Source organism: Archocentrus centrarchus, chromosome 11, assembly GCF_007364275.1.
Source record: "Archocentrus centrarchus isolate MPI-CPG fArcCen1 chromosome 11, fArcCen1, whole genome shotgun sequence".
Lineage (NCBI taxonomy): Eukaryota > Metazoa > Chordata > Actinopteri > Cichliformes > Cichlidae > Archocentrus > Archocentrus centrarchus.
In genome coordinates this window covers 6,794,798-6,819,744 of record NC_044356.1, presented here as the reverse complement: position 1 = coordinate 6,819,744, position 24,947 = coordinate 6,794,798, and the positions used below count along the sequence as shown (strand labels likewise).

Below are 24,947 nucleotides of genomic sequence, written 5' to 3'. Positions count from 1 at the left end.
AGAGAAGGTTATAGATTATACTTCATCATTAAACTGAAACCCTAACACAAGTAGAAACAAAGTAAAAATCTTTGACAGCAGCACAGAGGGTGTATTAAACAGGCTTCACTGTGACAGGTCAGCATACAGTTATGGGGGTTATGGAGTCTGTGCAGTCTTGCTCCAACAGCACCTCAGTACCTGCAGACTCCCATGATAAAATGCCCAGTTTAACAGTATTAAATAGCACGTTTACAAACAATTGTTTTATCCTTTATGCTTCATTTCTCCCTTCATAACTGTGCTGAATTCAGTGCCACTTTGAAGGCACTGAATTTGTTTCACAATTCATCTACCTGGATACTGGAATTAGGGGCGTGGCCACTTTGAAGGTAATCAGCGTCTGCTCGGCCTCTGCTTCCGCTGCACCTGTACGGTTTATGGATGCAGCCTGCTGACCAAGCCTGATAGTATAACTTAATAACTGGCATTATTACTGAACTTAAAAGCCCTTGAGTAAAAGTACCAACCAATACTGGTTTCTAGCCTATTGTGTTAGGTGTGCATGTAAAAACATATGCCAAAAAAACAAAAAACAAAAACTGTCTTTTGTGTGTGTTTTCTGGCAGTTGAGCTGTTTTTATTCACACCAGAGCTGTGTACCAAGTGTTAGAGAAGTGTTATTGGACTGTAAACATGCCGGAGAAACCTTTAAAAATAAATTTGGAATATTTTTAAAACATAATGCCAACACGTGTAACTGCAAGAGCTCTGAGGACTACTCCTCAGCGGCGAGTAAAGCGTTAATACTGTCTGAGCTACATTATCCAGCTTGTTTTATGGCTTCTCCAGTTTAGTCCATGGCTGACAGCACAGGAGGCCACAAGTCGACAAAGGGAAAAAACCTTTGTACTATCTGGCAAACTCTGCTCCAGACAGGAAGAATTTCTGATAGTCAGGGAGAGGGGGAAGCACACGGTTTCAGGCCGCACTGGAGTCTATATATAGCCGAGTACAGGGCATTAAAACTCATTTACTATTAGCCTGCGGTCCCAAGCCACCTGCATGCTCCTTTCCAAGAGAAACACACAATCTGTGCAGCAATAATTACAGGGTGAGCGGGTTTAACACGCAGGTCTGCTGTTCTTACGGACTCTGACGTCACCGCAGTTGGAACAGCACTCATAATAACTGATAACAATCGTTGGGGTATTGTCCAAAAAGGCCTGCAGCCGCTGAGCCCAAACACAAGCTGCCTTTTTCTCTCCAGCGAGTTTCTTTAACATGCCGTTCCATCTATCCATCTATCCCCCATTTATTTTTCCCTCCCTTCCTCCTATTCTTTGGCAGACCTATATTTAGCACTGGAAAGGTCGGTGTGTGTCTGTCTGCAGCATAATGATCCAGGGCCATGGAGAGAGACCCACAGAGGTAGCGGGCCAGGCTAAACGACTAAGGGGGCTGGCTCACTGCTGAAATCTGGATATATATATATATTTTTTTAAAATCAGCGTTGGGAATCAGGATAACACATAAAGGCAGGAAATAAATGGGTACAGAACAGGAAACGGGAATCTCCGCTGGGCGTTAACGGCGCTGGCATCTGCAGAAAGTCATATTTTAGAGGAAAACACAAATAAACAAATGAGAAGAGAATTAAGATTCAGACTCAATATTTAACTGCAACACTTTAGGATCTCCAAATGAAAAGAGATTACATGCACGCTCCACACAAAAAGAATAGTCAGTTTAAGGTGATTAACTATTAATCACACACACACAAAGCTAACTATCCCTCTGCAGCACAACAGGCAGTAACTCTGCTCTAATGAGGAGTCCTGATCCTTAAACTACTGTTTAAAAACTCTGCTCCTCACTGAGCTGATCTCATAATTACCCATCAAGGATGGAGTTCAGAATCGAGGAGCCAGCGGCTTAAAGGCAGGGAGGAGTCGGGAGAAATGGATGGGATGAGGACGGAAGAAGTCAGGTGGAAACGCAGACAGGAGGAGGAGGAGGAGGAAGAAAGGTGAAAGAAGAAGATATCCAGCAGGGATCAAAGAGGGGAAAAGAAGACGAGTGTCCGCAGGTGCACAGCGTGAACCTTCACCTCAGTTCTCACATGATCCTCCGTTACATAATGCTTATAAAGAGAGACGAATGAACAGACTGATAAGGAGGGAGGAGATTGTTAGGGGTCAGCGTTAGGGAGATGCACACAGGATGAGCATTTACTGAAGGGAGGAAAAAAAATTAATCTAATCCTATAATAGGGTACGGATATGAGTCTGAAAGGTGCGCTCACATGTTCATTTCCCCACCAAGGAACAGAGACTAAAAAGAGTCGTATGACGCCAAAGGAAAACCGAAAGCTTCACAGAGAGAATCAGAGAGCATAAAGGAAATGAGACAGAAAAGCTTGGCTGAATGAGTTTTGTACACAAGAGCTGAGGAAAAAAAAAACCAAAAAACTCATGGTGGACAGGAAGCAAAGCTGCTTAAAATATAACAAAAACTTTAACAATGGGTTTAACACTTTATGGCAGCTATTCTTAAACTTAAGACTTCAACAGCCTGATTTGAAATTGAAAATCCTGCACAGAAAAAAAAAAAAAAAAAATAACAAAGGAGGACCATTTCCCTCATTTTACAGATTCATTTTAAGCTTCATACCCTCGTTGATATTTCCTCTCCATTTTCAGTTTTATTCTTGCTAACCATCGAAGGGAAGATCTAAATCCATTTCTGAGCAGTCAGGTCAGATAAATGAAGCATGTAACTTAAACCCCGAGGCTTTGTTTCTGCTTAAGTTCAGGTTTCATTTATGATGTAAATATTTAATCGTAAATATTTCACGGTCATACTTTTAAAAAATGATCTCTCCTGGTCTGCTTTTGTTCCTTTCAGAATCCTAAAAACAAACAAAAAATAAAAATATAAAATCAGGCCAGCTAAACTGAAGAACAGTGATGGGTGTTGACCCTCCAAACAGGCTCGAATCATCTTCTACAAGCTGAACTGGAAGGAGATTTATTCCAGGCTGGTAAGTTAGGTTTGTTGGCACACATGGAAACACCGCTGGCACTGAGACTTAATCAGCCTACACGCTCCCCTCTGGTCACTCTTCACATCACTGCCTAACAGAGGCAGATCTTAATGTGAATTATGTTTCTCATAGACTTCCAACCCAGACAATGCTCCAGATTTCAGATGAACAGGATGAGGAGTTAAGATGCTGCAGAAACTGCTGGTTACCAAGTAGTTCAAATCAGGAGAGAAACACCCTGAAACAGTCAGAATTAAACACAGTCTAACATATGAGGGCAAACCCGGTCTGTTCAAACACAAACAGCCACTGGAAACCTTTAAACATGTTCTTCAACAATCAAATCGTAGCTTAAATGTGTGGCTCTCTGCGCCATACAACACACTGCACACGCACACAAATTATATTAGCTATGAGGCTAATGTTAACACCCTGTTCTTCTTTGCTACAGTCACGTGGTTATGCCAGTTTACTCTGACATGGCTGACACATCATTGCTCATTTTCTACACTGAAGCCCTGCAGAGTCACCTCCACGTTCACATCGTTGTGTCATACAGTGAGACACGGCTATCTGCTGAGGACGCAGCGCCAACTAATGGTGACAAGAATCAAAAATCTCCAAACATGATTTGTTTAGCGGAGAACCGATTCTTCTGCCAACTAGTGAGGACAGAAACATTTGGCTCCCAAATGATGTGCATCAAGGGAGGTCAAGGTGCACCTGGGTATTCTGCGTTAATTTTATAGTAATAAATTAGATCTAAATTTACTATATTAGTGCACCTCAAGGTTTTGACTGACAGGTCAAACTAGTATGTAGTAAGTACCAGTAAGTATGAAAACCAAAAGGTTGACTAGTTGAGTAGAAAGTAGGGAGTTAGCACGTAAAGGAAAAAGCAAATAAAACCCGTTGCCACGTTTAGGCCATCTGTACTAAAGTGAGACAGCTAAATGTGCTACTTTGGGACCCAGACAGGAACCGGTCACGTCCTGCATTAGTCCAAAGCATCTTACAAGGAGCCAAAACTGTGATTACACTGGCCCTGGGTTAGTTTAAATGTGTGCATTCAAGAGACAGTTGTTATACTCTGATATGAGGGGGAAGCTCCTTTAAATTCAGCAGACATGTCATAACCATGTTCCTGAGATCCCTCGCTTGTATCTTTGGCACCTTTCAATCTCATTAAGACAAATAATTAACTAGTAGGATTGCCGGTGGGAAATAAAGAAGGCTGAACAGATTAAAAGCAGCAAAGTAGGCAATCTTCACAGGAAAGGATTATTACTACTGCAATAATGAAAAACAAAATCCTGAGCAGACACATCAGTGATGATCTCAGAGCTCAAACCTCTATCTACTAATCTGCAGCCCCTGAGCCAAGGCTGGAGACTTATCACTCTTAGGCCTATTTTCCCAGAGAGGAAAAACACATAGATGCTGCACACATGCTCCCAAACTCGTCCGAGCATGCCTTCCTTCCAGAAAATGACAACACTGTAAAACATTCGGCTGTAACGAGCTCCCGGCTACTCGACTGCCCCGCTGAAGATCTCGAGCTCACTTCCTGTAGTTATTGTGGAATTTGGAAGGAAATCTTTACTATCTGTAAATAGTAGCGAGTTAGAAATGAAACACCGTGTCAGCAGGAAACAAGTAAGTCAGCCGATCTAAAGCTCAACAAACCAGCAGGCGTCCAATCAGGAAGTTGCTTTGCTGATTATCATCATCATCAAACTGAGCGGTCAGCTGACAAACTGAGCAAGAAACCTGCCCTTTAACTGGAATGCTTCGTTTGCAAATCACCAACAAGAATGCCTCATTGAGTGTCATCAAGCAAGGTCAGCAGGTCATGCTGTTGTTTCAGTGAGAAAGGAAAGGGCAACAAATCAAGAGGAGGAAAATTTGGAACCTGGAACAAAAGTGAATCCCTATTCACTAATCAAAAGAGAATAAATTATTCTCACTGACATTTCCCCCGTTGGCTGAATCTGTGTAGGTATGTAAAAAAAATGGCTGCATGGTTAATGTAATATTTTTGTAAAAGCCCCTTGAATTTAAGCTGAAATTCACAATTAAACCACATCTTCAGGGTTTTCCCCCCAGTTTGGCCCAACTGTTCCAAATATAGTTACGGCAATGAGTCTGTGTCATCTTACTAAAACAGAAGTCTGTGGATATTCCTGTTATTTCAGCCAATCTGATTAACTAAAATGTCACTGATAAGTAAATGACACCCTGCTTAAAATTAAAAAGATTAATTTTAATCACAATTCTGGTGATTTTCCTTTTTATTTTTTTTGGGGGGGGGGGGGGGGGGGGGGGGGCAAAATCTGTTGTATGCGGAAACAAACCCCTGATCTTTACTTTGTTTTAAATGCAGTGTCATGATGGTGTACTGAGAATAAATTACAAAAGTTACATTACTTTTAAAATACTTATAACAGTTATGTGAAGCTATTAATGGAGGTTACAGTGGAACTGGAGTGATGTGCAGCGGTGGTGTTACTGAGGGGATTTTAGTGCAGCAGGAGGAGAGAGAAGATAAATATCTGTTTAAAATCTGGCTCCTGTGTTGTGGTTTGGTCACCAGACTACTTTCATTTTCCTCCAACACAGAAACACACACACACACACACACACACACACACACTGTGTGTGGCTAGGCCAACAGCACAAATTTGGTGACTTTAGCTATTGGACTGAGCCGTGTGTACATTAGTGTGCATGCATCCATGCACACAACCGCACACATACACGTGTCACCGCAGCCCAGAATAGGCCCACAGCTCCAAATTCAGGGGGCCGGATGAGTGACTCATTCCCGTAGTCCCTGCCAATCAAACTCCATGTCCTCCTTTCACAGTCCCAACTCCCGCCTTTCCCTTTAAGCATCTTTCCACACAGACAGGGAGGCTCCACTGTTGATTACAACAATGCTAAAGGTTTCGTTTATAGAGGAGACAAAAAAAAGTGAAGGAAGGAAGGATCAACAAACCATTCCTGTCTGCAGTCCCATCTGAAATAAACTAACTTTATCTTAATGTCCCTAAAGCCATAAAACATTTAGTTCTAGACGGCAATGATCCTAAGAACTAATATCAGACAAGAGAGGGCAAAGCTGGGAAATGATTAACACCTGTAGTTCAAATATATACATGTGTCCTCGTCTACAGTAAAAAAATTTTTGAATATTCGTTTACTACATTGTGACGATAAGAATATGAGTCATCCAAGATAGGATGAGCAAAGGATACTCCTTAAGCTCTTCATCTAGATAAAGAAAAACATCCAAGCCCAAATGAAAACCTTTCCCAGGAATTGCATACAATATAACCAGTGTCATGCACATAGACCATTGGACAAATAAATTAGAAACTTTATTATTAGATTTACACCAAGCTAACTCTCGCTCTCTTTCTGTGTAAGTCTGATGGTGTCTGCTCAGGTTCATTTGGGTCCATGTGGTCATCTGCATACCCGCCTGTTTTTGTGACCACATGGACTTCTCCGTGGAGAATTTACATTACAATGCACCAACCATGCATATACCCAAGGCACCAGAGCTCAGTGTACACGAATGACTGCTCAGCTGTCCATGTCTGCAACAGAGTATAATCAAGGCTTTAGACCAATCCAAACACCTCAAAGTCTGGATACCTACAAGCATTTCCCCACACAAAAGTTACTGAAGTGGGCTGCCCAGGTATATTAGCAACTGTTCAACTTGATATGTTGGTTAGAATTCAATTCAATAGAAAACCCTGTCTGATATTAACCCAGTATGGATACCAGTTTACTGTTGTTTCAACAAAACAATACTGCCAGGTGTCTTCCACCTGGCAGTGCCTGGCGTGGCGCCTGCACGAGGTTACAAAAAGCAGTGCATGACCATGCTGGTTGTTGTTTGTGATCTCTCTGTGTCTCTTCCTGCTAAAAGGGAGTTCTTCCTTCCCACCATTGCAAAGTGCTTGCTCAGAGAGGACAGTCTGATTGCAGGGACTTTATCTTAGGATGTAAAGCACCTTGATACGATTGTTGCTGTAAACTGCCACTATATAAATAAAAAATTTAATTCACCTGACGATTGACTAAATTAGTGCTCAAAGAAAAACTGGTAACTTTGTCAGTGGATAATGCATTTAACAGTAAGGATAACAGTAACTGAACTAGTCACTGAACTGTGGTAACAGGATTTGATTAGTTCAGTCGAACCACCAATCTTCCAACTAGTAGATGACCTGCTCTACCTCCTGAGCCACAGCCACCCCAATCTATCCAAATCTATCCAGTTCACCTCAAGCTGCTCCTGAACATCAGCCACACAAACGCAGAGGTTTCCTGAACAGAATCAAAGTTTTTCTACATTTTCTTCTTAACTCGAATATGAACATTTGACACAAATGCCAGAACACGGTGCTTTTAGGCAGCCAGTCGTCAGCGTTGGCTCACATCCTTTGTCTACCACTTGTGGCTCATAGCACATTCAGAGTGACAGGAATTCACTCTGGATGAGTGTGTCCGTGAAATTCTCAAAAACAGCCAGCACGGGGACTTTCTACATGTGTGACGTCTGGAAGCTTTAGTCAGCCTTTCCTCATTGGCAGAGTCACCGCAGTCTTAATTCCTCTTTTGCATTAAAGTTGGATCTTCCAGTCTCTAGACAGAGTGGCTCGCTCCCTGTGTAAAAACATTAAAAGACAGAGGCACGACGGCGTCACCGCAGGGAGATGGCAGCCCAAATGAGCACGCCATGCTCGCAAGCTTTAGTGAGAAAATTAGAAGAGTGTGTGTGTGTGTGTGTGTGTGTTAATGCAAGCCAGAGATCACCCATTTTCATGGCATGTGGGGGGTCCAGGCCCCCTAATAAAGTGCGCATGCTGCGAGTGGGCGAGATGACTTAGTGTCTGTCTGGGGGACTGACTGACGTTCACGTTTAAATAAAACAGAAACCAACTCATACATCATTGCCTGTGCCCCCCCCCTCCCGGGGGGTGTGGAGCAACCTTCAGGGACACCGAATGGGTCACAGGAGTTAGCAGAAGAACAAGAACAGCACTTTCGACCTAATATATTCAACATGTAAAGTAATCATTCAATGGTTAATGATTCAGCATTCCTTCTCATTTAGATAACTCCCTTCGATCGACTCATCAATCATAACATCCAAGGAAATATGCACAAACTCTTCAGACTGCTAGGATCTTTAAATAACTGAGCTCTGGGTTACTGAGTTTGTTCTCACTTTATCGCCTGCAACACACAAATGTAACTTTATGGCCTCATTGATGGTGATGGCCCGATGACACACTGCCTTTCTTATCACCAACGTAATTTAAGGTCTTCCTTTGAAGCAGCGAACAGGACAAGGCCAAACCTGTGTTCACCTTTAAGATTTTGGCAGCTTCCTCTTACGTGAACAGAGGCCAAAACGGTGTCCTGAATCACTTTGATTTAACATTAATAACAGACAGAAGTGTCTTGGCTCGTGGGGGTGGAAGATAATATACCGAGGGGGAAAAAGTCAAATAAAATCTGTTATCAGGGTGTCTGCAGATAAGTTTAGACGTTTTAATAGCACTTAAGAAAATTCAGTTTACTGGTTCAAAATGGGCCTTTGAGGGGTGATCATACATGCAAGATTGACTGGCCTGCATATATTTAAGGTCTGTGCTACCTTACTTAAGTCTGTTAATTATGGCCACTGGGTTAATGAAAGGGTGTTTTATGCCCAGGTAAAATAATTTTTTTTGACTGAGTCCTGGAGATTTTCCTCTGGTGGAAGGTCGAACCCTCTGCAGTGGAAGCCAATAGATTTAAACCTGCCTTCTGCTTTAGGGTTTTCACCAGTGTATGGTTAGCCCAGCAGTATACTGAGCCTAAATAAACCCCCAATAAACCCAAACCTCAGTGATGGAGGATATTTAAGGGTTTTTTTTTGTAAATAAGAAGTGGCTGGGATGAGAATTAGCACCATCTTGGGCTGCGGCTCTCATCTTAAAAAAAAAAAAATGGCAGTGTGCCCTTTCAAGGTTAGCAATAAGGTGCTGCCCCAAGTGGAGGGGTTCAAATAGCTTAGGGTCTTGCTGACAAATGGGAGGCAGACAGATTTGTGAATCAGTGCAGACACTGAGATGGCCCACTGTGGTGAAGAGAGCTGAATGTGAAGGCGAAGCTGTTGCTTTGCTTATTGATCTACGTTCCTAAACTCATTTATGGCCAAGAGCTGTGGGAAATGACAAAGAATGAGACTGCAGATACAAGCGACGGAAATGAGCCCAGACATCCTTATCATTAGAGACAGGGTGAGGAACTCAGACATTCGGGAGGGGCTTAGAGCAGAGCCGCTGTTCCTCCACAAATGAAGCCAGCTGAGGTAGTTCAGCAGCTTGCTACGATGCCTTCTGGGCGCCTCTTAGGTGAGGTGTTTTGGGTGTGTACAACTGGGAGGAGAGCCTGAGGCAGACCCAGAACACGAGAGAGAGATTACGTCTATCAGGCAGCCTTTGAATGCCTCAGTGTCCCCTGAGGAGAGCTGAAGGAGATGGCTGAGAATTGAGAAATCAGGGTAGCTCTGCTTAGACTACTGCCCCCATGACCTCTTCCTCCAAAGGGTGATACCATCTCTCTGTCTCTCTCTCACACACACACACACACACACACACACACACACACACACACACACACACACACACACACACACACACACACACACACACACACACACACACACACACACACACACACACACACACACACACACACACACACACTCATCCCATCCTATTCAAACTTAATGCAAGATGTTTTCATGCTTGAAAGCCTTTTAATAGCATCAAGGTTTTAACTGCATTTAATTTATCTGAATACAATGCACTTTTGTTAAAGAAAGTGATAGAAAAATGCATATGTTTTCCCGTCAAATAAGGCAGGTGAAACTGGCTGCTTTTTCTGTCCATGTTCTGATCATACTGATGTGCACAGTCCTCCCTAAAGACTAAAGGTAGATTTAAAGGCGGCGCCCTGTGCTGTACCTGACCACAGCAGATCTGGATCAAAATACAAACGAGCTACAAGCCTGAACACTGACATTAAAATCAGACTGTAAAGCTTTCTGTTACATGTGAAATGCAGCCAGTAAACCCCCCCCACCCCGACCCCACAGTCTTCAGATCCTTCTGCTCCTCATCGACCCCTTCACGGTTTGATGTGGTCAGTGGTGAGGTGTGTGCTGTAGCCTTTTAGCTCAACACTGTGTGCGTCTGAGCTAGAGCTGGAGAAAGCTGCACATATATCTGTTACAGAGGTTCAGTGAACTTCTGTTCTTGTCTTAATGTGGGTGTGAGAGAAGGTGAAGACCTCGGTGGGGAGAAAGATCCTGCAGGTGTGTTTGTTCGGAGCGTGATGTGCAGCGCGAACAAAGTTTTCAGCCAATTAGCCTTTAGGTAACACAAACATCATACATGTTAGGTCACACAGTGTCACATCAAACATCATCACGTCTCACACACACTCCCAGGACAGGCTACGACAGCCAGAGAAAGCCACAGTCCTCCCAACAGACCGATAACTAAAGCAAACAGACTGATCTACTCTGTTTTTACAGACAACCAGCTGCCCTCATTTTAACTTTATGCAGTCAAAATGTCACAGTGACACTAACTGTAAAAGACCTGGTAATATCAGAATATCAGAAGGCAGTGTATTTAATCCATAACTTACAATGCCGATTTTATAATATTAAACTACACCACAAAGGGGAAAAAAAAATTTAAAAAATGCACATAATAGGGTAAAGTCAACCTATTATTATAGAATAACTTAAGATAGAACTAAAGTGACTAAAAGCCACTGAAATCTAAAATAAGTGCTTGTTTCTGAATAAATCCGAGGTTCGTGACAGCAGATAATTGCTGCATAAACCTGTGTTTATTTTAAATGTGGATAAGCTCAGACTAACTGTTGGGCACCTTGTTGCACATTTAATGATAATAATTAAAGAGGTAAAACCTGCAAAATGCACGGCAGAGGATAAGGAAAAGACAGCTGCCTGTTTTTGCATGCATTCATAGAATTCGTATACCTGCAAAGGCGACATACAGCCAACGCGCTGCTGCCTTTGTCATGAGTAAAGAGGATCCTTTTCATTATGCGCCTCTATGAAATCATTAAAGACCAGCCGGAGGAAACGGCACCATTCATGCATCAGAAATATGCCTTTCAGACACAGCCAGGAGCCGGCTCAGATGCTTCTTGGCTTGAGATTTAATTCATTTGAACAGTGACTCTTTTACAAGTAACAATTTCTGCTTTTACTCTGAAGAGCACAGCCAAGCACTCTTCTTATCATGCACATGCACTCCTGTAGAAGGAGCACGTACATCTCAAAGCAACAATGTTGTGTGCTGACTCGTGCCGAAATGGCAGCTAGATTTCTTGTTGAAGGCAACGTGTTTTTAGCATCATCACACAAAGAATCCACAATAACCCTTCAGCATTTTCTGGGTTCTTCTTGGCTTGAAACCAAGTCTTTGAGGGTGAACACACACAAAAGTATTGTAGGTCTGAACAGTTATGACAAAGTCTCTGCTCTTAAAACAAGTCTGTGCAATATACTGCTAATAGGGTCTCATAAAATACTCTTTAGAAACAGAGAGGAGAGACCTGAATGTAGAAAGCTGTGAGTAATAAACTGTCTGCAGAAAACCTGTGAAGGCAACCATACTGAAGATGCATTCAGGGGTGGTCAGGAACTTAAAGAGACCACATCTGCTGAGCAGTGTGAGTAAAAAGTGTCCCTTTCTTGAGGTCTTGAATAGTTGATTTGTGAGTATGCCAAACCTCTGAGGTTAGAGCCACGGACAGCTGTTTGAATCAATGTCTGGCTCCTTAGTAATGACCTCAGCAAAGCACCACACAAGAACTCGGGAGTCGTGGAGGTTTAGGTATCAACATATCCCACAAGCCAGGTTTGTAGGATTAGTACTGGGAAAAGCACCAAGGTTTATATTTGTGATCATATGAATAAGTTTAGCAAAGAAGCTGCACAGCTCACACTTTCAATCAGGCAGTGTGGGCTAAAAATTAGGGTGATAGACCAGCAGGGGTAGGGGGCAGGAAACGTCTGGGCTGCATCAACCCAAAGTCCAAACACCACAAAACCAGAGGGAGCTCGCTCCTCACTGCAACCTGTTAGAGGGTTTTCCCCTCAGCGGCTCTTAAGGTGGTCTGAAAAAATGTCTCATTTACTTTACATCATTTGACAACTGCTTTATAAATTAGCACTGATTTTTTTTTTTCTTGCTCCAGACTTTCCGCTGGCACTGCAGCGCCTTTCCAGCGAATGGCACTGCTGGATGTGATGCATGTCAATGCTCCCACTGTATTGTAAAATAATAGATGTTGCCACCCACTGTAGGTCACTCTAATTGCTTCAACATAACCTGCCAGGCTACCTCTAACCACGCTTCTTTGTTAAAACAGACTCCCTAAAAACAGATGGCATCTGGTGGAGATTTTTGCTCCAGCAGCAACTTGGTTGTAACTACTTTACTGGCACTGGTAATGCTGGCAATATTAGACAGAGCCATACAGGACCACACCTAGTCTGTCCCCTTATCCCGTGTGCAGAAAGCAGACTCATGTTGGTGGAGACCTACCTCTATCCCTCTGGACATAAATGACACCCAACCAGCAAGGGAAGCCTCCCATTCCTCCCCCACCACCTCTCATTCTTCACGAACCACAGATGATAGCCATAACACACGGCATGGCTCTCCACACCTCTTTAAATCAGGATGACTCCAGCCAAAACAGCCACAGACAAAACACATCCCTGCCTCCTCACCTTCTGTCTCCCTCAGCCTCCAAAAAAGCTCCAAGGGCAAATGAGCTGTCTGCATTTTTGGATTTATCAACTCAGTTCTCTCAGGATAACATGATAAACCGATGAAACATACCAGTATTCTGTATAGGATCTAATGGTAAATACAGATCAGTCCCTTAAACAAACAGGGTATAAAATATTTTGTGCAGAAACACTAAAAGTATAAAAATGTGATGCCCAATTATGGAATAATTACCAGCAAACTGAAACAAAATCAAAGTATATAAAATGTTAAAGATGCATGTTTTCCATCCATTTCCACGTAACTGCTGCCAGTCTTGGCCAGGACTCCCTCGTAAAAGAGATTTTAAGTCTCGGTGGGATTTTCCTGGTAAAATAAAAATAAATTAATAAAATTATCCCTGCCAAACCTATGGGCCAATTCCTCTTAAAAAAAGAAAAAAAAATCTGTAGAAGCACAGCAACAAAGTGGTGGCAGGAAACATTTTTATTATTAAAATATATCACTGCCACATATAAATATATGGCTACTCGGTCACTTGAAGGTTAAATGTCATCAGAAGGCAAGCTTATGCAAAACAGATTTGCGGGCGTGTGTGGGAAGATCAGTGAAGCTGGAAAGCTTGCATCCTGTCAGGTGCTTCAGAGATATCCGTCCTGCTACAGAACTCGCTCTTATCTGCTCGGTGAAGCGAATCGTTGGTTCCACTTGACCTGCTCCGTCTTTTCATCTGCCCCGCTGGGGGTCAGCTGTCAAGGAGCCAACACAAACCCGCTCGATCATAAACGCTTACAGTTACTGAGGCTGACTGAGAGATGAGCGCATTCTTAGGAGCAACATGTGATACAATCTGTACAAATCTGCACAGTCAAAGCAGGAGCAGCGCGCACTTTGTTTAAGTCAGGTTAGGATTTTGTGTTTGAAAGCTCCACAGCTGCTTTTTGTGTGGAAACAGGGGCCACGCGAACAGGAAAGGTGGAGCACCCATGATTTCTTAAATATGTTTAAGAATAATGTACACTTTGTGACAGCAAGTAACAGATTTAATCAGCTGCCTCTCCAATCAGTTCCTCGCCATGTGGACGGACTCCAATCTGCTCTGAAACCTTGGTGAGATTGGCGTACTAATAGATGAACCAGACTCTGGTGAGATGGGGTCAGGATCTCCAGAGCAGATCGAGTACTGTCAGCAGGCGCAGTCCACAAAGGTGGAGCTGGAGTCCCTCTAACCGACTGCAGGACTAGAATTTCTTGAGAACAGTTAAATGATATCAGAGAACAATGACCTGGTCACCCCGACAGTGGAGAAACAAGAGATGGGAAGTGCCAGACTAGGTAGTCACAGGAAATTACGCAATTAAGGTAAAGAGCCCAAAAACTGCAGTTCTTCTAGTGGCCACTTGAGGTCGACTCCAGTGAGTCAATCCCTACAGACACGCATGTTCAAATGTCCAACTTAACAGAATTAAAAAGCATGCTTACAACCACCTACAAAATAAAATGAAATAGAAACAACAACTGAACAAACGGTTTTGGTCTTCATGGATATCAACCCCTGGTAACAACTATATTAGCTCATAATAACACCCTTTCTTCTTCTATATATGCTTCAAAAAATACAGATTCATCTCTTATACTCTTGATGCAAATTACAAAGACATTATTCTTTATGATTAAACCAGAAACTCCAGATGGGACACTGGTGACTTGGTGGATGTTTGAAGCCAGTATGTGGGAATCACTGACCAATGTTCTCATAGTAATATTAAATGGAAAGATACTGCAGTGCTCTTCTAGCAGGTTTCCTAAGTTTACATCTTCATATGCAGCTTAAAGCTGTCAGGGGGAAAAAACAAACCAAAACAAGCCAGCCAAGTAAAATTTCAACATAAATGTCAAATATTAGTGTCAACCTCTCAATCACAGAACAGAAGGTCCATTCAAATCACATAAGCTTAAAAATCATGCAGAAAGAAAAGCATCACACAAGAGAAGATAATTTCTTCTGTTAGCAGCCTCAATAAAACAAATAGAGAACAGCCCCGGAGGTGTAACAATCATTTATTCATCTCCACAGGAAACGTGTTTGCCTGATTGTTATAGCTTTCCTGCCAGCATGCACAGCCCACAGCTGCACTTCACAAGTTCAAGCACCGTCTACAGGTGCTGCAAAAAATATAAAAATCACACGGGAACTGTGGGAGATCATTACCTGCAGGAGGAGGAATCAAAGGAGGTCCGCGTGACGTTTAAAAAAAGAACGACAAATACCAGTTTATCGAAAAAAGGCCACTGTTATAGTCCAACATTCGAAATGCTTGATTTCTAAACGGTTTCACAGTACAAGAGGATGCATTAGGCTTTTAGAGGATAGATTAAGCTGTTACACAAGAACCACCACAGTGCCCTTAGGCAAAGCAATTATAAAGCTCACGAAACTTTAAGTCTGCCTGCTGAGATACATAAGAAAGATAATCTATACGAACTGCAGCCCAATATACTGATTGAGGCTGTTTTGTCTATTCCCTCTGATGTATACATCCACAATCATAAAAATGAGAGATACAGCCACAATTTATTCCCTACTCAGGGCTTGAATTTCACTGTGGGATTGTGGCTATTACACAATTTAATCGAATCCTGCACTTACAATGAAGTAAACTCACAACCATATAACTCTTGCAATGTTCAGACCGAAGACTGCACCAGAAGTGTTGCAGGGGTGGGCCAACATCGACGTGGATGGGACCCGGCATGCTCTTTATGCGAGGCTGCAAGCTCCTCTGCTGTTTCAGAAACTCTGGCTGGCATACACAGGCAAGGCTCGAAGGCCTCTGAGGGACACTAGCTGAAAATGTAACTCTACATTAAGACAAGAGAAAAGCAGGTCCAGATAGCTCCCATTAGCCAAGATAGCATTCCCAGTGAAGTTAATGTTAAAAGTCAGGCTGCTCAGACAGGCAGGTAACACTAAGACTATTAAGGTAAGGCTGCACTGTGGCTCAAACTAAAAAAAAGCTCAAATGAGCAGCTTGATTAGTAAAACACAGGACAGGGAAACAAAGAGAGGAAAAAAAAATCCACCAAAGAGCAGAAATCAGAGCAAATGTGTCCTTAAACACAGTCTGAGGTAAGAACAGGACAATAAAAAGTATTTCAGGCACTGATGTCCATCAACGCTCGTCTCCCAGAATCAGGTTTTCCTGTGCGTGAGGCTTTTGTGTGTTTGGCCAGCATGTCCCAGCTCGAGCAACCTGTTGTCTATTATCTGAGCTTTGTGTGGGTCACTAAAGCCACTGTACATACACACCTCCAGGAAAAGAGGCCCGCTGTAACATCGAGAGATGATCACAGCAAAGCTGACCCGAGCTGCCTCTTCACAGCACACCAGAGAAATGTTGACGTCATCCTGCTGTGGTTTTTCCAGGGTCTGCTTGTCCGGGCCTGGCTCAACGGTAATCAGGAATGTGATCAGGTCGACCTTTGAGTCGACCCGATCGCTCACAGTAACCACATAATGGGAGGAAAATGAGGGAAAGGTACATCCTGTGAGGAACACAAGCATTTTGGGGGGTAGTTTTCATCTGAGAAGTATTCTGCCTTTATTTAGTACCCACAGGAGAGACCGGCATCCAGTACATTTCCTGATCACAGTTACACAAGACCAGGCCTGCTCAACCGAGGCAGAAATCACTTACAATTATTTAACAAACATATCGAGCATTTATTTAGCAATGGAACTCACTGAACTTTTAATATTGTTTTAATGGAAAAACAAATAAAGATAAAGAGTTTGGCTCGAGCTGTGAAGCCCACCTTGCTGCTGGTTTACGCTGACGGAGGCAAAGAAAGCCATCGGTTACATCGGCCCTGTGAGCCTGGGGAAACCTGCGCAGCAGCGATCGGGGAGATGGACAGAGAGCCGAAGCAGACGGCCGGCTGACACCTCCTTCACACGCAGCCAAAAGTGAGAGACGCTTTATGATCCAAGGACTAACGCAACAGCAAGCAACTGTTTAAAATCCCTTCACAGGTTCACCCACGTAAACCCTGACTTTTACTTCCTTTTTCCTTAAAAATCTTTCAAATGCTAAGAACAGTGTATCATAGGTGGTTTGTCTCTAAGCATTTTATATATAATATAGATGACCAAGCAGTAGAATAACAGACTTTTTAACAGGTCATCAGAGAGTGAATAATGTAATAGTTCCTGCAAATGTTTCAGCACAGAAATGCTACATTTCATGACCCTGTCTGTCACAATGACTTACAAAGCCTCTGACTTCAATCCCACAGTTTTAGGTCGGGTGTCCTAAAACTCAAACTGCACCACGGTGTTGCCAGCTCCTCTTTTCAAACTTTCCCTGAGACAAACAACTGAGCCTCAACTTTGCAGCGCAATTGTGCCGTCAGTAATTGTGCTGGTGCCAACGGTATAATTCAGTATAATGGTGAGACAGTAACACAACAGAGTCCTTCCCAAAGGAAACTAATGGCATCATTTTTTTAAATAAAATGAGCCTGTGGTTCATTAGCTCCGGTCTAACCAGTGTTATTAGAGCTATTTCAATCTGCATAAAAGACGTCTAAGTCGGTCTTCCTGTAATTACAACGGGCTGAGTCAACTGCCCACAACCAAATGGTCTTCCTCAAGGCCAATTTGGACTCAGTGGTAAAAGTCAAAACACTCACTTTGTTGTGACCACATTAATGTCAGGTATGGCCGCAGAGTGACAGACACGCGGGCACACGCACACAAATACACTCAGTCAGAAACAGAAGCCCTGCCCTTACCAGACTTAACACCAGCTAATTGCTCATGTATGGCTCCTTTCACTACACACACACACACACACACACACACACACACACACACACACACACACACACACACACACACACACACACAGTGTGCAACAAAGCGTGCTGGCCTGCCGGTCCTGGCTGTCTACAGCTGTGACGTCTCACATGTGGCGTGTTGTTGATATAAGGAGTAACACAAGCGGAAAATTGGAGCTGGTGCTGGTGGGGCCAGACTTCAGACTTCCTGATAGGAAGAGAGGGGAGGTTGGCCCACGTATACATTTATATAGAGATCACGGTTGGTGCAGAAGGGTGCTGGAATGACGCTCTGCCACTTACTCCCCCTCAAGATGAGGAAATAATAATGAGAAATTCAATAATCAGTGAAGCATATTTTCATGCAAGAAAATCAATGAAGCCAAATTCAACAAAGCTGTCACAAAGGGCTTTGCCCGATCAGCACCTTAACACATGCAAGAATACGTTCCACCTTAAAAACTGCCCGTGCCTTTAAACAACTGTTCAAGAGCTTACTGTAGAAAATATGGTAGATAACGTTACCTTTGGCTGTGACATTAATGAACAAGCAGGTGTTCTATATGTTATTCTATCACACCAGAGAATATATGAGGGGGAAAAGAGGCTGACCATCTTACAGGTAAAAATGTGGACAGAGGTACAGGTAGAGCCCTGAGAGGTGAGGGATGCAATTAAAAAAAAAAAAAAAAAAATCTATGACTTCGGTGGAAAACATCATGAAAGACATGAAGAAGAATTTATAAAGACTTGCGCGGTGCTCCAAAAATCCTTGTGCACTTACACAAGGCTGCTTAATAATGTGGTGGGGTTGCTGAAATTTCTCTGCTGTTTTGAATCTACAAAGTCCTGAAGATGGACTACAAAGTTCCCATTATACGTAAACCAAAGAGTTCTTACTGTGTTGTTTCGTGCAGGTGGAAAATATTTTAGTGCCAAGGTTGTAATTTTTAAGAAAAATGAATGAATAGACTAAAAAGTTGAAGCTTTGTGTGCTAGAAGTCAAATCAATTCATGATAATCCTAAAGGTAGAAGACAGCTACAGGCAGAATGAATACAAACTGAATTATGATAAGCCTTAAATTGACTTTGATCATTTAAATATAGCTCATAGTCTTTATTTATGTTCCTCAGACAAGGCAACAACTTCACAGCTGTGCTCTGGTTCTTAAACTCCATTGTGCTACACCTCTTTTCTCCTCACACAAAAAGGAAAGCCTTCAGACTCACATGACCTACATCATATAACAAGACAAACGCTACAGACAGTGTTACTTAAACTTGTGATTCACCAGCTTTACTCCAATCCCTAGAAACTAAAGGAAGTCGGTATGAATCACACTCTAGATGCTGAAGAACAGGAACGACTTAAAAACAAGTCCATCAACAACAACACTGAAACACTTTCTACACACTAACTGTTCGTAAGCTTATGAGCCAAATCAATAAATCATTCAGAGAACAGACAAAGGTAGCGATCATTCGCTGAGTGGTTAAAACAGACGTCAGTCCACTTTTTTAAATAAAAGGAAACGCAACATAACCTCGCTAATCTGACCCTCTGGATAATGGAGGTCTTCAGGGAGGAATACAATGTTCAGGCGTCTGAAATAGGCCACATGTGCTGCTCTAAAAATAAAGTGGTCACTGTTTAAGACTTTAATTTGAGCACCAAAAAAGAGAGGCATTTATTGCACCTGTCGAATGTCTTGCTCACTGCGGTTACACAAACTTATTTCAGCATCTTTTTCAGATCCATACAGTGAAAGAGCACCCACTGTGAAAAAACGTCCACATTATTCATAACTCGGTGATCCAAACGTTCTCTGTGGCAACAAAGAGATCTGAAAGTCGTATTTCTAATTATGATGTTGTGTTGTGGTTAGGCATTCCCCACTCAAACATCTATTATGGGAGCTGGATCTGCGCCTGCCCTCGATTACCGCAAAGCACTTTTGACTAAACTGAGTTTAAGAGCACCTAAATGCACAATGGAGGAAAATCACAACCTGAGGATGGAAAATCATAATAATCTCACTGAAACCAAACATGCTGAAGAAAAATGAGAGGAATTTCAAATAGCAGGGCCTGAGATTTCTGGGTTAAACTCCATTTTAAGTCCCAGCAAAGGTGTTAACTGCACCGGACCAAATTCCCTCGTGTGTCAGGGGTCAAACAGGTCTGCTTTCAGAGTGCCCTGCAGGAAGCACAGAGCACATTAAACTCTAAACAATGACACTAAAATATGCAGTGTGTTAACCAGGGCAGTTAAAATATCTCAGCTAACAACTGCCTCATTCTAAGTAGGGTGACCAGGTGTCCCACATTTTTATTACACGCCCTCCCAATCTCACGTATTAAGACAATGTCCCATACTGTATTTGAATTTATTTCACATTGTGTACACCTGGAAAATTAGCTGGCATGAGGGATCTTTTCTCTTATGGGATCAATGTTTTGTGAATGATCTCTAACAAATAAAGACTAAAACTAAAATTTATTGGCTCAAGTTGTGTGGTCTAGAGATATGACTATCTCATATTTAAATCCGATATCAGCCCAATTCTGACTCACAGAGCTAGATCGGACATCGGAAACAACTTCCCGATCTGCAGGCCGATCTATCCATTTCAGTTCCGTGATGACAAATGTGAGAACACCACATTCATAATGCCAAACCTGTAACCAGTGGGTCTTCTTGTGTTTGTTTCTTTAGTCATATATATCAGATTGTCCCTCACAAACAGTCCCTCTGCCCAACATTTACTCTGTCTGGAACTGGAACCTTATCAGCTGCACCCTTAGTTAAGTTCCCAATCCAATCATGCAGTCACTCTCCGCATTCCTCTTTCAGCTTTGATGTAGTGATAAGTGGAAATGTGGGCCGGCTTCGGCTCGAAACAATCAAAACACCTGGTTTGTAGTTTGCATTTCGTCACTTCCTTGAAGTAAAACCCTGTGAAAGGCTCAGTAAGCTTTGGATTTAAAGTGGATCTACACAGAAACCTCCCCTCTCAGCTTCAACGGCTTCAAATACATTTCTATCTTGCTCTAGTTTCTCAACACTGCTCTACTGGAGCAACATGTGTGTGTGTGTGTGTGTGGTGGGGGGGCAGCAAAAGGGCTCAATTTGGCCCACAGGAAAGTGTGAAAATTCACTGCTATTCTTTATGTGGTGATGCCTACATTAACCACACATGAGTGAAAGTGTGCACAAAGCCTTTCTAACTGATGACCAATAGTTTGAATCACAAAAAGTAAAATATAGTTCTTTACATGCAAATCCTCTCCGTGTGAAGGTTTGTGCTATTTTCCACTGTGATGTGTAAGCTGCAATGTATTTAAAAACAGAGTAAATGAGTGAGGAAAAAACTGTGTTCAGTCATTAAAAGAAAGAAATTAATTAATTCATAAGAAATAAGTGTTAGAAAATGGAGGAATGGATGGAAAGGGTGTCTTTCTCTTCCTTAAACCACAACTTTGGACCAGGTGAACATTTCACCTTCTTCGCACTTACTTACAGAAAGAAAATCTGAAGGGATGTTTCCTTAAAATGTAGGTTATGTGTTTTTTTACTGGTCTGGATCCTGAGCCCACACTGGGCTGCATGTGGCCCACCAACCACAATGAGGAGGCGTTTTTCCTGCACAGTAATGCAAATAAACGCCCAGAATTACCGCTGTGAGCCTCTTGCAGGATAGGTGCCGCATCAAAATTGGGGCTGAATTGCCATCAGTGGCGATGCGTGCGGTGTCAAAGACCCGTGAAGTTAAACTAACCCACTAAATGTAAAGCTTAGTGCACTGTGGAAGCAACAAAAAAACAAATACAGAGCTCTTGCTGCGGTGCACCTTGGCGCTGACCCCGACTCCTCACCGCTGATCCGGAAAATTAGGCTAAGTCTTGCTGTAAATCTCTCACCTGCATTTTAAGTTTAATTTAAGCCTTCAAAAAGCGCATTTGCAGATGTTTCGATCCGCTAAGGCCGGTAAACAACACGGTCGTGAGTGGGACGCTTTCTGGGATTACCGAAAACAATAACAAGAGGCTCGGATGGATTCTCTCTAGCGCCATAATTTAGTCACACTTTCCCTGTAGCGGAGAGTTTGTTAGCGTGCTAACCCGCTTTAGCCGTCGAGGCTAGGCGCTGTTGTTTTCATTTGAAGAACAGCAGCAGCGAACGAAAAAGTTTTCTTTTTTTTTTTTTTATTTCATATGTTTGGCTGCCCACTTACCCGTATCCGCCGGGGTTTTCATCTTTGTGGTCGTCTTCGGTGCGCCGCCGCCGCTTCGTACACTTTCCCCGTCAACTTTAAGCGTTAGTTGGCTAGCTCTTAGCAAAGTTAGCTAGCGAAGTTAGCAGCGACACCCCCACTCCTTCCTCCGGTGTTGTTCTCACAGGCGGCTCGTTAGAAGGAGCCTGCCCCGATTACGGGCTCCGCTTTCAAACTGAAAACCCGCCGCAAACTTCGCATGGAGTTTAGCGGTGTATCGCGACGCAACTACGCCTGCTCAGAAACTTTTGCGCTGGAGTATTTGTCGTTCACTTGCGGGGCTTCTGGTGCGGAAAAGTTGCCCCGAGTCTCAGGAGAGGGGGGGGAATCCAGCCGCCCGGGTCTGAATGGCGCAGGTCAAAGTTTGGAGGAGCCGTGCTGCTCGGAACTGGAGCAACGGAATGCGACGAGTCTAAATGTTCATCCCGTTTGTTGCAGCCATGTCGCATGGTCGATTCCTCCTCCACACCGTCATCGTCACCCTCCTCATCCTCAGCAACAGTCCAACTGCGGCGCTTCAGAAGGGAACAAAAGTACCGACTCCTGTGCTTTCTCCTTCCCTCAGACTTTTTCCACTCACTCAGACACTTCGTGCTCTCTCTCTCTGCCCCCCCCTTCCTCTGGCGGGGTGTCGTGTTTCGCTCCTCTCCTGCCACACGGGGCCGCCCACGCTGACCCACGAAGGGAGGGAGGGAGAAACTGAACGCCTACTTTATGCCGAAGATCGTCTATGTCTTTGAAAGCTTACCTTTTCCAGGAAAAGCTGTGAGGTAGGGTGAGAGAAAAACAGTGTGTGCCTGCCAGGGGTGTTTCCAGAGTTTCTAAATGGGGTGGCACAGGCTGGGTCGGATTATCCAGTGTGCCATGCCAGCGGAGGGCCCATCTAAGCAGCACAAACTAAACTACAATACTTTTTTCTCTCTCTCTTAAAATGTATAACCACTGTTTTTAATGTTATGTTTTGCTTTTTGTTTTTATATGTATTTTAAACCTGTTTGCTATTACTTGTGTATGGCACTTTGGCCAATGGCATTGATTTTGAAGTGCTTTATAAATAAAGTTGAATTGAGTATACCATTCTTATTGCCAAAAACATGATTATATGTAGTTGGGAGAATGCAGTAGTCTGTGTTTTGAAAGGAGGTAAAAGAGGAGGTGAACAGTAAAGAGAGAGGAAGGAGACAATAACAGATGTGTGTGTGAGGACGCTTACATTAAACATAATATTATCCTCATGTAAAACATCGTGATGACACTTTGGCTGCTTCATTTTCTGTTGAATTGATACTTTAATGCCTGTGCTGAACTTTACTTTAGTGGCTACCCCACTTTAGATGCTGCATTCCAGTTACCTCAGAACTCGGCACAACGTCATTCCTAAGTTAGCGCTCTTCTTATGGCTTATTTAGCGAGTCACAAATACACAACAATGGCAGTACAGATGAAAAGTTTTACAGTTTTACTACTGTTTACGTTCACTGCCACCATGTTGGATTGTTAACTCGGGGTTGGTAGGGCTGCTCCAACTTTCCAATTTGGAAATTCAAGTTGAGGGAGTCGTTCCGGGTAAGAATTCCGACTGGGAACTCAGAAATTCTGACTTCCGACAATCTGGAACGCATCGAGAGTGCTCGCAGAACTATTCTATTCTGTATATTCTGCATATTTTACTCTGAAGCACTTTTTACTTTAAGACTCATCCAGCCAACTGCAGCACTTTTATTCAATGACTAAGCACCCTGTCTAACAGTCCCATATGCTTTAATCAAGGCAGCTGAGGGTTCACTAGCTTGTCCAGCGATATTTTGGCAGTAAGGAAATGGGGCTCAAGCAACCAACCTTTTGATTGGTGGACGACTCGCTCTACCTCCTGAGCCCCAGCCACCATAGATATTATGGACGCTTGTTCCCCCACCAATGTCGACTTTACTAACTCCAACTTATGAAAAGATACTTTGAAATTTAAAAAATAACTTGAATTTTGGAGCTATTAAGTTGAAATTTGAGATATTAACCCAAACCTTTTACTTGAGAATGGCAAAAAATGTTTCAGAAAAAACTTCCATAATATACATGAAACTCCTGAAGAAAGATGCCACCCTGTGCCCCCCCTCTGGACACGCCCCTGTACATTATAAACACTGTGAAGGAGTTTTATAGGTGTGCACCAAATATCGGTATCACCAAAGCTGATCAATGTGAAACATGGTTCCCCCTCTGCTCCATAATAACTGTGACCCTGGACCTTTTGGATATAATCAGTGGCTGTGTCTGAAATCAATCATTTCTCAGTGAGTTATGAGTTTTCCACTCCGAGGCTTTTTACAGCGTCACGCACTGCTGTGAAGAAAAAGTGACAGATGGACGAGAGGAAAGAGAGCAGCACATCGCAACATAAACTGCCATAAACATATATTTTTCTTAATAAAAGAAAATAAATCCACCTGAGAAAACAAGCTAGATATGATATACAGACATATCCCAATCGGCTCCAGCTGTGTTCAAGACAGTGTTCTTATATTTTTGTGTTTTTTTTGTTGGTTTTTCCCAGATTTCATTTTGAGTTTTTTTTTTTGCTTTCACTTCAGTTTAGTTCGAGTCGGTTTCAGAATGGGGTTTCCTTATTTCAGTTTAGTTTTTATTGTTTGAAAATGTTTAGTTTTAGTTTAGTTTTTATTGGTTTCAACTTGGTTCCAGGCTTTTTACTTATTATAATATGGCTGATATTAGTTAAGGGGAAGATTTAGGATGTTCACATCAGGTATTTCAACACAAACAAAACACTCTGTAAAGCCACTCAGTCATGTAAACATCCCAAATTTTAATAAACAGATGCACCAAAACCTCTTCAGGCTGAGAAATGTTACTAACTTGACAAAGACTGGGCATGTGTACCATGTAGTGAATAAGTGACTGATTTCAGACACAATCGTGGTCCTTATAGCTGCAAGTCAGACAAC

At 42.7% G+C, this 24,947-nt stretch overlaps 1 protein-coding gene across 1 annotated transcript in view; it reads right to left on the bottom strand.

Annotated features, from left to right (window-relative positions):
* Positions 1-22,670, bottom strand: part of erf (Ets2 repressor factor) — a 42,703-nt gene extending 20,033 nt beyond the window's left edge. Inside the window, exon 1 of the mRNA XM_030741310.1 lies at positions 21,949-22,670. Within this exon, the coding sequence (XP_030597170.1) occupies positions 21,949-21,970 (22 nt within the window). The 5' untranslated portion in view covers positions 21,971-22,670. The remainder of the gene's footprint in view (positions 1-21,948) is intronic.
* Between the last annotated feature and the right edge of the window lie 2,277 nt (positions 22,671-24,947).